The sequence below is a fragment of the Glandiceps talaboti genome, chromosome 6, assembly GCF_964340395.1.
Source record: "Glandiceps talaboti chromosome 6, keGlaTala1.1, whole genome shotgun sequence".
Lineage (NCBI taxonomy): Eukaryota > Metazoa > Hemichordata > Enteropneusta > Spengelidae > Glandiceps > Glandiceps talaboti.
In genome coordinates, this window is record NC_135554.1 from 27,638,408 (window position 1) to 27,652,658 (window position 14,251).

Consider the following 14,251-nt stretch of genomic DNA (forward strand, 5'->3'; position numbering starts at 1 on the left):
AGCATATATGTCTGCTGAATCCAAGTCGACAGAATCTCCAAACAAAATCATTAATTCTACATCCAAAATGTCGAGTTAGTTTAAAGAAATATTCTTTTCTGCCAAAATAAATAAATAAATAAATGATAAATAAAAAAACAAAACAAACAAACAAACAGACACGAAATTATTTCAGTATAGTATACAATCCGAACAAACAGAAAGATCAAGAACAACCCGAATATTGTGACTATGTTTTTACTATAAATCTAACAATCCATATTTAATCCAACAGGGTCTAGTTTCCTTGATGTAAGCATAAAAATAGGAACAACAACTTCGACTCCTGACAATGCACAGAATGGATATTGTGTTCAACGTCTGGACGAAAGTGTGCTCGAACAACCAGACGGCATACATGTTATTTGTAGTAGTCCTATTGTGGGTAATTACATCAATGTGTCGTTAGACACGGTGTCACAGAACAGTTATTTAAAACTATGCGAGGTCGATGCAGTTGCTATAGATGTATATGGTAAGTGAATATAATTATAGAATCGATTTAACAAACTGTTTTTATAAACTTATTGCCCAGTATATTTGAGCAATAGGACGACAAGAGAAGTCAACTATAACTAACACCACTAAATTTAACTTGTAGATGGTTTAAAATGAACACAACGAAACTGCATCCAAAACACACAGTAAACCAATGTTAATCGGTAACATTGACATTGTTATGCATGTACTATGGTTCGCAATTTCCTTATGTGACTTTAAACAAACTGTCTATTTGTAAGTGTCATCAAAGTTGTTTTTTCAATAATAGGTTGTACAACGTTTTGTTTTACATCGATTATCGTTCTTACTGAGAAATCACTGTGACCAGAATGTTATTTTATCACTGGTTTCGAAGGTGCTGGAAAACCTCCTTATCACATTTGTAAATTATCTTACATGTAACTACAACACTCGTACACAATAGGATGCAGCCCAAAAGAAAATATAAAGTACTTTCATCTTAATATTACAGACTTGAGTGTGAGTTCAGGTGTGTATATGTGTATGTTGTATCATGATGCATGGTGTGGTGTGGCCATCTGAGTCTGTGAGTGAGTGAATGTATATGTTGTATGCTGATGCATGGTGTGGCCATCTATGTCTGTGAGTGAATGTATGTATATCGTATCCTGCTGCATGGTTTGGTCATGTATGTCTGTGAATGAATGAATGAATGAATGAATGAATGAATGAATGAATGAATGAATGAATGAATGAATGAATGAATATGTTGTATCCTGTTGCATGGTGTGGCCATCTATGTCTGTGAATGAATGAATGAATGAATGAATGAATGAATGAATGAATGAATGAATGAATGAATGAATGAATGAATGAATGAATGAATGAATGAATGAATGAATGAATGAATGAATATGTTGTATCCTGTTGCATGGTGTGGCCATATATGTCTGTGAGTGAATGTATGTATGTATGTTAGTGTGATGAGGAATAGACTTCTTGGCACCTCTAAAGCATGATTTCACAGTAATTTCTAAGACTTAAATAGCAAAATGGAATGTGTGCGTGTGTGGGGGTGGGGGTGGGGGGTGGGCGACTTTTCAAAATATCTCATCTCATAACACCAGGTACATGTTCAGAAGATTTGGGGGTATGCAGCCATGATATAACCGCCGATCAGCTGACATGCTCTTCAGTTACAGCAAAAGCAGACAATGGAAGATTTGACATAGGTGAGAGAATAGGCATAGGTTTCTCTTAAAGCTGTACTAGCTACAACCGGAATGTTTTTGAAACTTTTTTGTTAGATACAATCACTTACTCGTAATATTGTAGACCATGGAATGTAGTGAATCCACTATGGGATAACATATTTGTGTAGCAGTACACATAATATGGTGCAATATATCAAATCAAATCAGCGCCCTCACTGAATCACGATTTAACTTATTGCTTAATGCTACAAAGTGTCTGTGATATGCAAGAAACGAGTTAGATAAAGTAGATCTCTAATTAACATGTACAATGTCTAATCATTGGTATTTCAAGAATTTGCAGTGAATATATTTTTGATTTTCTGATTGAAAAAATACAATACCCCAGTTACAGCTAATGTAGTTATTGCATATCATATCCCAGTTACAGCTAATGTAGTTATTGCATATCATACCCCAGTTACAGCTAATGTAGTTATTGCATATCATACCCCAGTTACAGCTAATGTAGTTATTGCATATCATATCCCAGTTACAGCTAATGTAGTTATTGCATATCATACCCCAGTTACAGCTAATGTAGTTATTGCATATCATACCCCAGTTACAGCTAATGTAGTTATTGCATATCATATCCCAGTTACAGCTCATGTAGGTCATATCCCAGTTACAGCTAATGTAGTTATTGCATCTTGCCCTTTTCTCTAATAGGTTGTGGAGCATGGTGTACTACTACAGATACAAGTACATGGTTTCAAGTAGATTTTCGCGGTCTTACATTCGTTACCATGGTAAGAAGTTTTGACGTATCAGTTTGTGTACACACATGACGTATTTCTGACGTATTAGTTTGTGTACACACACGACATATTTCTGACGTATTAGTTTGTGTACACACACATGACGTATTTCTGACGTATTAGTTTGTGTTCACACACATGACATATCAGTTTGTGTACGCACACATGACGTATTTCTGACGTATCAGATTGTGTACACACAAACACATAAGTCGTGTTTCTGACAATTTAATGCTTATAAATATGCTTGTCTGTCTTTCGGTCAGCGTTTTAGATTGCCAATATGTAATTCAATATCTATCTTTGAGTCAGAGTTTTAGAATTGCAAGTATAGTATTTTCATATTTACATTTACAATGAGTTTGTCTTTTTTTAAAAAAAGGTTTGGTATTTATTGATGTTACCAGTGCACATAAGGAAACATTTTCTGAATGTAGAAATTACATGTTCACCAGTCGTCTACAGAGACAAAACTAGAAAGTTTACATAGGTTTTGTTGTTTTCTATATCTCAAGAATAAAAAAGGTAATTTGAATATCTATCAAACCCACGTACTTATTGAAGTTATTCATTTAAAATCGACATTTTATTACAGATTGGGATACAGGATAAAGCCCCTTCCTGTTTATCGTCGTTTTATTTATCCCAAAGTAACAACGGACATAATTTTACACGTGTAAAGGATGCATTTGGTGAAGATCAGGTATTGTCTTATATAAGTTGAAATTCTGAACCCAGCAGTTAATTATTTTGAACTTAAACCTTTTATACTCTTCGATTACTGTCTTAAAGTTGTCATGTGGATGTAAAAGTTATTATGTTTAGGATTTTCAATTAATACAATTATTTTACTATGATTTCCTATTAAAACAATCTAATACAACGTAGATCAATTCTGACCAAGTTGTTTTTATTTATCAGCCATTTTAGTATTGTATGTTGAAATTGATTTGTTTTGCCAGCTTCTACCTGTATTTCTTTATTTTCGTGCTCGCAGCCTACTGTAACTATAATGTGTACTTATTTCTAACTTATAAATCCATCAATTCCTTGAGTTGCAAGTCACAATAATAAATACAGTACTACTACTAACTACTACTACTACTACTACTACTACTACTACTACTACTACTACTACTACTACTACTACTACTACTACTACTACTTCGACGAGTACATGCAACATTTAAAATAGTTTTTTGATAAGCTTATTTCACACTTTCGGTGTTTGAAACGTAATGATCAACTGATAGAATATGAATGGACACAACAAATGTATATATTAAAGAACGAACACAGATATGACCAACATGTAGACTGAATACATGAATAAATTAATTAGCTAGTTGACCGATTAATTAATTATTTAATAACTAATCAATATGTTTACAAAAAACAAGAATGACTGTGTCACTTCTAACTAGACGACTTATCATTTCTCGATAGCTGTATACGGGGAAAATAGTTGACAAAGCAACTACAGCACACGTGCGCTTACCACAACAGATTGTAACCCGTTATCTTCGATTTGAGCCATTTACAGGACGTGAAGATTGTTGTCTACGAGTGGAATTCTATGGTTGTCGTAGAGGTGGGTTCATTTTCAATATACAATCAGCTTTTTGGGGTGATATCACCACATCGACATTTGTAGCCTGATATACTTTTTGATAGTTCTGCTGGTATAAATTGTGATAACCAAATGTTATTAATTGAATGAAGAAACTGCAAGTTATGAATTTTAAGTCAGTAAATCTATCAATCAATCAATCAATCAATCAATCAATCAATCAATCAATCAATCAATCAATCAATCAATCAATCAATCAATCAATCAATCAATCAATCAATCAATCAATCAATCAATCAATCAATCAATCAATCAATCAATCAATGAATCAATCAATCAATCAATCAAAAGAGTCAATCAAATCAGTAAGTCAATTAGATAATCAATCAGTCAGTCTGTAAATCAATCGGTCAATCAATCAATCAATCAATCAATCAATCAATCAATCAATCAATCAATCAATCAATCAATCAATCAATCAATCAATCAATCAATCAATCAATCAATGAATCAATCAATCAATCAATCAATCAATCAATCAATCAATCAATCAATCAATCAATCAATCAATCAATCAATCAATCAATCAATCAATCAATCAATCAATCAATCAATCAATCAATCAATCAATCAATCAATCAATCAATCAATCAATCAATCAATCGTTTTGATCAGTTAACTGATATTGTGTTGACAGCAGTATTTTTTTACTAGTACTAGTAGTGTTGTAACTATCATCTTGTTTAACCATAATTCCAGGATTGTCATCTTGTAAAGATTGGCTATCAGATGAGTTCTTTGCTGGTGATGACGTAATGTATTGGATTGGTAGTGATGATATTCTGGACGCCCATTACTGCTGTAGTAAGTATCACCAATTACATTATTGTGTCAGAAGGGTATTTGACCTTTGAAGGTAATATTGGAAACTATCACAGGGTAGAAATATTCATATGTTGGTTCATAACTTCATGTGGATGTTTTATTTGCGCACGAAAGGCCACTGGCATTGTCTAACTTTCAACAGCTGGCCTGACAAGTTAGATGTAGTTTCCGTTAAGGGCAACATGGAGGTTCATATGAGATAACAATGGCATATTTTACTCATTTTTGGTTCTTTATAGAAAATTACAATAATTGTCTAAAACTATATATTTTCAGAAAGGTAATTATGCAAATATTATTGTCATGATGATCCTAGATCCTGTGTGGTTTAAATTCTTCAGGTTTCAGACAAAATACTTTACTCCTATCATTTCCTGTCTCTTCATAATACAACATTGAAAGTGAGGTACTATGATTGATAGATATTAGATTTATACTACCTAGGTACTATCTGCTACATCAGAAGTGATGATTTACACTACCTAGGTACTATCTGCTACATCAGAAATGATGATTTATACTACCTAGGTACTATCTGCTACATCAGAAGTGATGATTTACACTACCTAGGTACTATCTGTTACATCAGAAATGATGATTTATACTACCTAGGTACTATCTGCTACATCAGAAGTGATGGTTTACACTACCTAGGTACTATCTACTACATCAGAAGTGATGGTTTACACTACCTAGGTACTATCTGCTACATCAGAAATGATGATTTACACTACCTAGGTACTATCTGCTACATCAGAAGTGATGATTTATATTACCTAGGTACTATCTGCTACATCAGAAGTGATGGTTTACACTACCTAGGTACTATCTGCTACATCAGAAATGATGATTTACACTACCTAGGTACTATCTGCTACATCAGAAGTGATGATTTATATTACCTAGGTACTATCTGCTACATCAGAAATGATGATTTACACTACCTAGGTACTATCTGCTACATCAGGAGTGATGGTTTACACTACCTAGGTACTATCTACTACATCAGAAGTGATGGTTTACACTACCTAGGTACTATCTACTACATCAGAAGTGATGGTTTACACTACCTAGGTACTATCTGCTACATCTGAAATGATGATTTATATTACCAAGGTACTATCTACTACATCAGAAGTGATGGTTTACACTACCTAGGTACTATCTACTACATCAGAAATGATGATTTATATTACCAAGGTACTATCTACTACATCAGAAGTGATGGTTTATATTACCAAGGTACTATCTACTACATCAGAAGTGATGGTTTACACTACCAAGGTACTATCTACTACATCTGAAATGATGATTTATACTACCAAGGTACTATCTACTACATCTGAAATGATGATTTATATTACCAAGGTACTATCTGCTACATCAGGAGTGATGGTTTACACTACCTAGGTACTATCTACTACATCAGAAGTGATGGTTTATATTACCAAGGTACTATCTGCTACATCAGGAGTGATGGTTTACACTACCTAGGTACTATCTACTACATCAGAAGTGATGGTTTACACTACCTAGGTACTATCTGCTACATCAGAAGTGATGATTTATACTACCTAGGTACTATCTACTACATCTGAAATGATGATTTATATTACCTAGGTACTATCTGCTACATCTGAAATGATGATTTATATTACCAAGGTACTATCTACTACATCTGAAATGATGATTTATATTACCAAGGTACTATCTACTACATCAGAAGTGATGGTTTACACTACCTAGGTACTATCTGCTACATCAGAAGTGATGGTTTACACTACCTAGGTACTATCTACTACATCTGAAGTGATGGTTTACACTACCTAGGTACTATCTACTACATCTGAAGTGATGGTTTACACTACCTAGGTACTATCTACTACATCAGAAATGATGATTTATATTACCAAGGTACTATCTACTACATCTGAAATGATGATTTACACTACCAAGGTACTATCTGCTACATCAGAAGTGATGGTTTACACTACCTAGGTACTATCTACTACATCTGAAGTGATGGTTTACACTACCAAGGTACTATCTGCTACATCAGAAGTGATGGTTTACACTACCTAGGTACTATCTACTACATCTGAAGTGATGGTTTACACTACCAAGGTACTATCTACTACATCAGAAGTGATGGTTTACACTACCTAGGTACTATCTACTACATCAGAAATGATGATTTATATTACCAAGGTACTATCTACTACATCAGAAGTGATGGTTTACACTACCTAGGTACTATCTGCTACATCTGAAATGATGATTTATATTACCAAGGTACTATCTGCTACATCTGAAATGATGATTTATATTACCAAGGTACTATCTACTACATCAGAAATGATGATTTATATTACCAAGGTACTATCTGCTACATCTGAAATGATGATTTATATTACCAAGGTACTATCTACTACATCTGAAATGATGATTTATATTACCAAGGTACTATCTACTACATCTGAAATGATGATTTATACTACCTAGGTACTATCTACTACATCAGAAGTGATGGTTTACACTACCTAGGTACTATCTGCTACATCAGAAGTGATGGTTTACACTACCTAGGTACTATCTACTACATCAGAAATGATGATTTATATTACCAAGGTACTATCTACTACATCAGAAGTGATGGTTTACACTACCTAGGTACTATCTGCTACATCTGAAATGATGATTTATATTACCAAGGTACTATCTACTACATCAGAAGTGATGGTTTACACTACCTAGGTACTATCTACTACATCAGAAGTGATGGTTTATATTACCAAGGTACTATCTACTACATCAGAAGTGATGGTTTACACTACCTAGGTACTATCTGCTACATCTGAAGTGATGGTTTATATTACCAAGGTACTATCTACTACATCAGAAGTGATGGTTTACACTACCTAGGTACTATCTGCTACATCTGAAGTGATGGTTTATATTACCAAGGTACTATCTACTACATCAGAAGTGATGGTTTACACTACCTAGGTACTATCTACTACATCTGAAATGATGATTTATATTACCAAGGTACTATCTACTACATCAGAAGTGATGATTTATATTACCAAGGTACTATCTACTACATCAGAAGTGATGGTTTACACTACCAAGGTACTATCTACTACATCAGAAGTGATGGTTTACATTACCAAGGTACTATCTACTACATCAGAAGTGATGGTTTACACTACCTAGGTACTATCTGCTACATCTGAAATGATGATTTATATTACCAAGGTACTATCTACTACATCAGAAGTGATGGTTTACACTACCAAGGTACTATCTACTACATCAGAAGTGATGATTTATACTACCTAGGTACTATCTACTACATCTGAAATGATGATTTATATTACCAAGGTACTATCTACTACATCTGGAGTGATGGTTTATACTACCTAGGTACTATCTACTACATCAGAAGTGATGATTTATATTACCTAGGTACTATCTACTACATCAGAAGTGATGATTTATATTACCTAGGTACTATCTACTACATCTGAAATGATGATTTATATTACCAAGGTACTATCTACTACATCAGAAGTGATGATTTATACTACCTAGGTACTATCTACTACATCAGAAATGATGGTTTATATTACCAAGGTACTATCTACTACATCAGAAGTGATGATTTATATTACCAAGGTACTATCTACTACATCAGAAATGATGATTTATACTACCTAGGTACTATCTACTACATCTGAAATGATGATTTACACTACCTAGGTACTATCTACTACATCTGAAATGATGATTTACACTACCTAGGTACTATCTGCTACATCTGAAATGATGGTTTACACTACCTAGGTACTATCTGCTACATCTGAAATGATGGTTTACACTACCTAGGTACTATCTACTACATCTGAAATGATGATTTATACTACCAAGGTACTATCTACTACATCTGAAATGATGATTTACACTACCTAGGTACTATCTGCTACATCTGAAATGATGGTTTACACTACCTAGGTACTATCTACTACATCTGAAATGATGATTTATATTACCAAGGTACTATCTACTACATCAGAAGTGATGATTTATATTACCAAGGTACTATCTACTACATCAGAAGTGATGATTTACACTACCTAGGTACTATCTGCTACATCAGAAGTGATGATTTATATTACCAAGGTACTATCTGCTACATCTGAAATGATGATTTATATTACCTAGGTACTATCTACTACATCAGAAGTGATGATTTACACTACCTAGGTACTATCTGCTACATCAGAAGTGATGATTTATATTACCAAGGTACTATCTACTACATCTGAAATGATGATTTACACTACCTAGGTACTATCTGCTACATCTGAAGTGATGGTTTACACTACCAAGGTACTATCTACTACATCAGAAGTGATGATTTACACTACCTAGGTACTATCTACTACATCTGAAATGATGATTTATACTACCAAGGTACTATCTACTACATCTGAAATGATGATTTATATTACCAAGGTACTATCTACTACATCAGAAGTGATGATTTACACTACCTAGGTACTATCTACTACATCAGAAGTGATGGTTTACACTACCTAGGTACTATCTGCTACATCTGAAATGATGATTTATATTACCTAGGTACTATCTACTACATCTGAAATGATGATTTATATTACCTAGGTACTATCTGCTACATCTGAAATGATGATTTACACTACCTAGGTACTATCTACTACATCTGAAATGATGATTTATATTACCTAGGTACTATCTACTACATCAGAAGTGATGATTTACACTACCTAGGTACTATCTGCTACATCAGAAGTGATGATTTATATTACCAAGGTACTATCTGCTACATCTGAAATGATGATTTACACTACCTAGGTACTATCTGCTACATCTGAAATGATGATTTATATTACCAAGGTACTATCTACTACATCAGAAGTGATGGTTTACACTACCTAGGTACTATCTACTACATCAGAAGTGATGGTTTACACTACCTAGGTACTATCTACTACATCTGAAATGATGATTTATACTACCTAGGTACTATCTACTACATCTGAAATGATGATTTATATTACCAAGGTACTATCTACTACATCAGAAGTGATGATTTATATTACCTAGGTACTATCTACTACATCTGAAATGATGATTTATATTACCTAGGTACTATCTACTACATCTGAAATGATGATTTATATTACCAAGGTACTATCTACTACATCAGAAGTGATGATTTATACTACCTAGGTACTATCTACTACATCTGAAATGATGATTTATATTACCAAGGTACTATCTACTACATCTGAAATGATGATTTATATTACCAAGGTACTATCTACTACATCTGAAATGATGATTTATATTACCAAGGTACTATCTACTACATCAGAAGTGATGGTTTATACTACCTAGGTACTATCTGCTACATCTGAAATGATGATTTATACTACCTAGGTACTATCTGCTACATCAGAAGTGATGATTTACACTACCTAGGTACTATCTGCTACATCAGAAGTGATGGTTTACACTACCTAGGTACTATCTGCTACATCAGAAGTGATGATTTATATTACCAAGGTACTATCTACTACATCAGAAGTGATGATTTACACTACCTAGGTACTATCTGCTACATCTGAAATGATGATTTACACTACCAAGGTACTATCTACTACATCAGAAATGATGATTTATATTACCAAGGTACTATCTACTACATCTGAAATGATGATTTATATTACCAAGGTACTATCTACTACATCAGAAGTGATGATTTATATTACCAAGGTACTATCTACTACATCAGAAGTGATGGTTTACACTACCAAGGTACTATCTACTACATCAGAAGTGATGGTTTACACTACCTAGGTACTATCTGCTACATCAGAAGTGATGATTTATATTACCAAGGTACTATCTACTACATCAGAAGTGATGGTTTACACTACCTAGGTACTATCTGCTACATCAGAAGTGATGATTTATATTACCAAGGTACTATCTACTACATCTGAAATGATGATTTATATTACCAAGGTACTATCTACTACATCTGAAATGATGATTTACACTACCTAGGTACTATCTGCTACATCTGAAATGATGATTTATATTACCAAGGTACTATCTGCTACATCTGAAATGATGATTTACACTACCTAGGTACTATCTGCTACATCAGGAATGATGATTTATACTACCTAGGTACTATCTGCTACATCAGGAATGATGATTTATATTACCTAGGTACTATCTGCTACATCTGAAATGATGATTTATATTACCAAGGTACTATCTACTACATCAGAAGTGATGGTTTTCACTACCTAGGTACTATCTGCTACATCTGAAATGATGATTTATACTACCTAGGTACTATCTGCTACATCTGAAATGATGATTTATATTACCTAGGTACTATCTGCTACATCTGAAATGATGATTTATATTACCTAGGTACTATCTGCTACATCTGAAATGATGATTTACACTACCTAGGTACTATCTGCTACATCTGAAATGATGATTTATACTACCTAGGTACTATCTACTACATCAGAAGTGATGGTTTACACTACCTAGGTACTATCTGCTACATCAGAAGTGATGGTTTACACTACCTAGGTACTATCTGCTACATCAGGAATGATGATTTATACTACCTAGGTACTATCTGCTACATCAGGAATGATGATTTATACTACCTAGGTACTATCTACTACATCAGGAATGATGATTTACACTACCTAGGTACTATCTACTACATCTGAAATGATGATTTATATTACCAAGGTACTATCTACTACATCTGAAATGATGATTTATACTACCTAGGTACTATCTACTACATCAGAAGTGATGATTTACACTACCTAGGTACTATCTACTACATCTGAAATGATGATTTATATTACCAAGGTACTATCTACTACATCAGAAGTGATGGTTTACACTACCTAGGTACTATCTGCTACATCTGAAATGATGATTTATATTACCAAGGTACTATCTACTACATCAGAAGTGATGATTTACACTACCTAGGTACTATCTGCTACATCTGAAATGATGATTTATATTACCAAGGTACTATCTACTACATCAGAAGTGATGGTTTACACTACCTAGGTACTATCTGCTACATCTGAAATGATGATTTATATTACCAAGGTACTATCTACTACATCAGAAGTGATGATTTACACTACCTAGGTACTATCTGCTACATCTGAAATGATGATTTATATTACCAAGGTACTATCTACTACATCAGAAGTGATGGTTTACACTACCTAGGTACTATCTGCTACATCAGAAATGATGGATGAAAAACGTTATAATTGATGGACAAAACGCCGGATTTAACAAATTACAACTGTTTAAGAGGGATTACGCAGTTCAATTCTTCTTGTCGTATCAACTTTGCATAGACATTACACTACATGATATACCAGTCCCACACTAGTGACTTTTCCGTCAGTCGTTGAACTCTCAATACGTGACTTGTATTGTTTTCTTTACCATAGGCGATGCAAGTGTATTTAAAATGTCCAATGAAAGCATAGTTCCTGAGCTCTCCGCTTCAACTTTCAGAGATGAAGATCATTCCCCAGTCCATGCTAGGAATCACAGAGGTAGGGTGCATAGTGATGCTATCCGACGAGAAATCCCCTTTTCAGTTATGTTATCTATAATAATGAGCTTTCGATTGATGACCCTCTATTTGATCCAGGAAGTCCTATATATGTTAGTTATGGACATCAGGGGACCGACAAATCTTACAGTATTGTGAGATTATGCGTCAATGTACCAGGCATGAGTAAGTTTTAAAATAGATTTCACAAGTTGTAGAGTTTCAATTCCTAAATCACACTTGGTAAATACTCAACCTTTAACTTTATTTCGTTTGCTTTATGATGAATCAATATATTGTATTCAGTTTTTAACAGTTAAAGTATGTCGTCATGTTGATTTTCAGAATGTTGGTCTCCAGCCAATACTACTGTTGATCCAGAGCCATGGTTACAGCTTGAATTACCAGCTGTTACATTAGTAACACATGTAAGTGTTAATATCCACAGCAGCTCGAACGGGAACCACCGTTTGTTTACACAATAATTGTCGTTATTTGTGATTTGTTTAATGTTCTTGCTGAATCGTTAAAAGTAGCCTAGTAATCGATCAGTATCCAATTTACTGACCAGAGAAGCGAATGAATAGTGGCGACCGTATATCCATACTGTCTTGTGACTCGTATTTTCTATAGTGGTCTGAGAATCTTTCTGTTTATACGAGTTCAACTAGTCTTACGAGGCTCTACACAGCAGTACCATCGATACATTAGAAAGTGGGCTATGCACCTTTTCAACAAGCATAACTTCACGGAAAATTGTAATTGGGCTTTTTGATAACGTTATGACTCTCCTAGTGACGAGTCAGATTGATATTTTGTCTTTCGTTTATGGGGCATCGTTATATCTAGTCTATATTCCCACAACACGTATATATTCGAGAGTGTTAGCGACTCTATGAATAAATTAATTGTATATTTACAAACATATACAATATTCAAAACTTTTAACGACTTTGCACGAGTGAATGGTTTGCGTTATAGGACTCAAGGACTTACTTGACTCTTCCTTATTCCGGGTTGGTACCAGTGGACAGCTCTGGTAGGGACAATACCACCAATCCCCAGACGGTGACCCCATTATAAATGTAAAGGACAATGGACCCCATTTTAAACCAAGCAAAATCGAAAATGTAGAGTTGATCCCCATTTTTAACTTTTCAACTCGAAAAACCAGACTCCGTTTTAGACAAAGGAATAGAAGACACACTCCCTAAATGGCGGCACATATACGTATAGTCAGATATGAGGAGTATCCCCCAGCCTCGGGACACATCGTCGTGTTTGCCATGCCATGTGCATGTGGATCAATGTTTTTTGTCCTATTAGAAACACTGGTTATGAACTTTCTAGACAATATTCAACATCATATACCATCAGTAATGTGTCATAATCATATCTTTCTTTGATATATCTATGTTTCTGAATTGTGATTTCAGATTGAGACCTTTGGAGGTCTCGAAGATCGAGTTACAGAGTACAAACTGAGCTACAGTGAAAATGGAAAGGATTTTACGTGGTACTCAGAAAGAGGACAGGAAAAGGTAACCAATTAAAACATGAAGTATTATTGTCATGTGTATAATGTATAGCAAAAATATAATATAAACCTGAT

The 14,251-nt window shown here is 34.1% G+C and overlaps 1 protein-coding gene across 2 annotated transcripts in view; it reads left to right on the plus strand.

Moving 5' to 3' along the window:
- The window catches only part of LOC144436170 (uncharacterized), a 32,109-nt gene that overhangs the window by 14,909 nt on the left and 2,949 nt on the right, over positions 1-14,251 (plus strand). For both annotated transcript variants that reach the window (XM_078124878.1, XM_078124879.1), the window contains exons 20-28: positions 275-514; positions 1,629-1,733; positions 2,427-2,506; positions 3,111-3,218; positions 3,962-4,106; positions 4,845-4,949; positions 12,533-12,640; positions 12,985-13,067; positions 14,076-14,180. In XM_078124878.1, the coding sequence (XP_077981004.1) occupies positions 275-514; positions 1,629-1,733; positions 2,427-2,506; positions 3,111-3,218; positions 3,962-4,106; positions 4,845-4,949; positions 12,533-12,640; positions 12,985-13,067; positions 14,076-14,180 (1,079 nt within the window). The remainder of the gene's footprint in view (positions 1-274; positions 515-1,628; positions 1,734-2,426; positions 2,507-3,110; positions 3,219-3,961; positions 4,107-4,844; positions 4,950-12,532; positions 12,641-12,984; positions 13,068-14,075; positions 14,181-14,251) is intronic.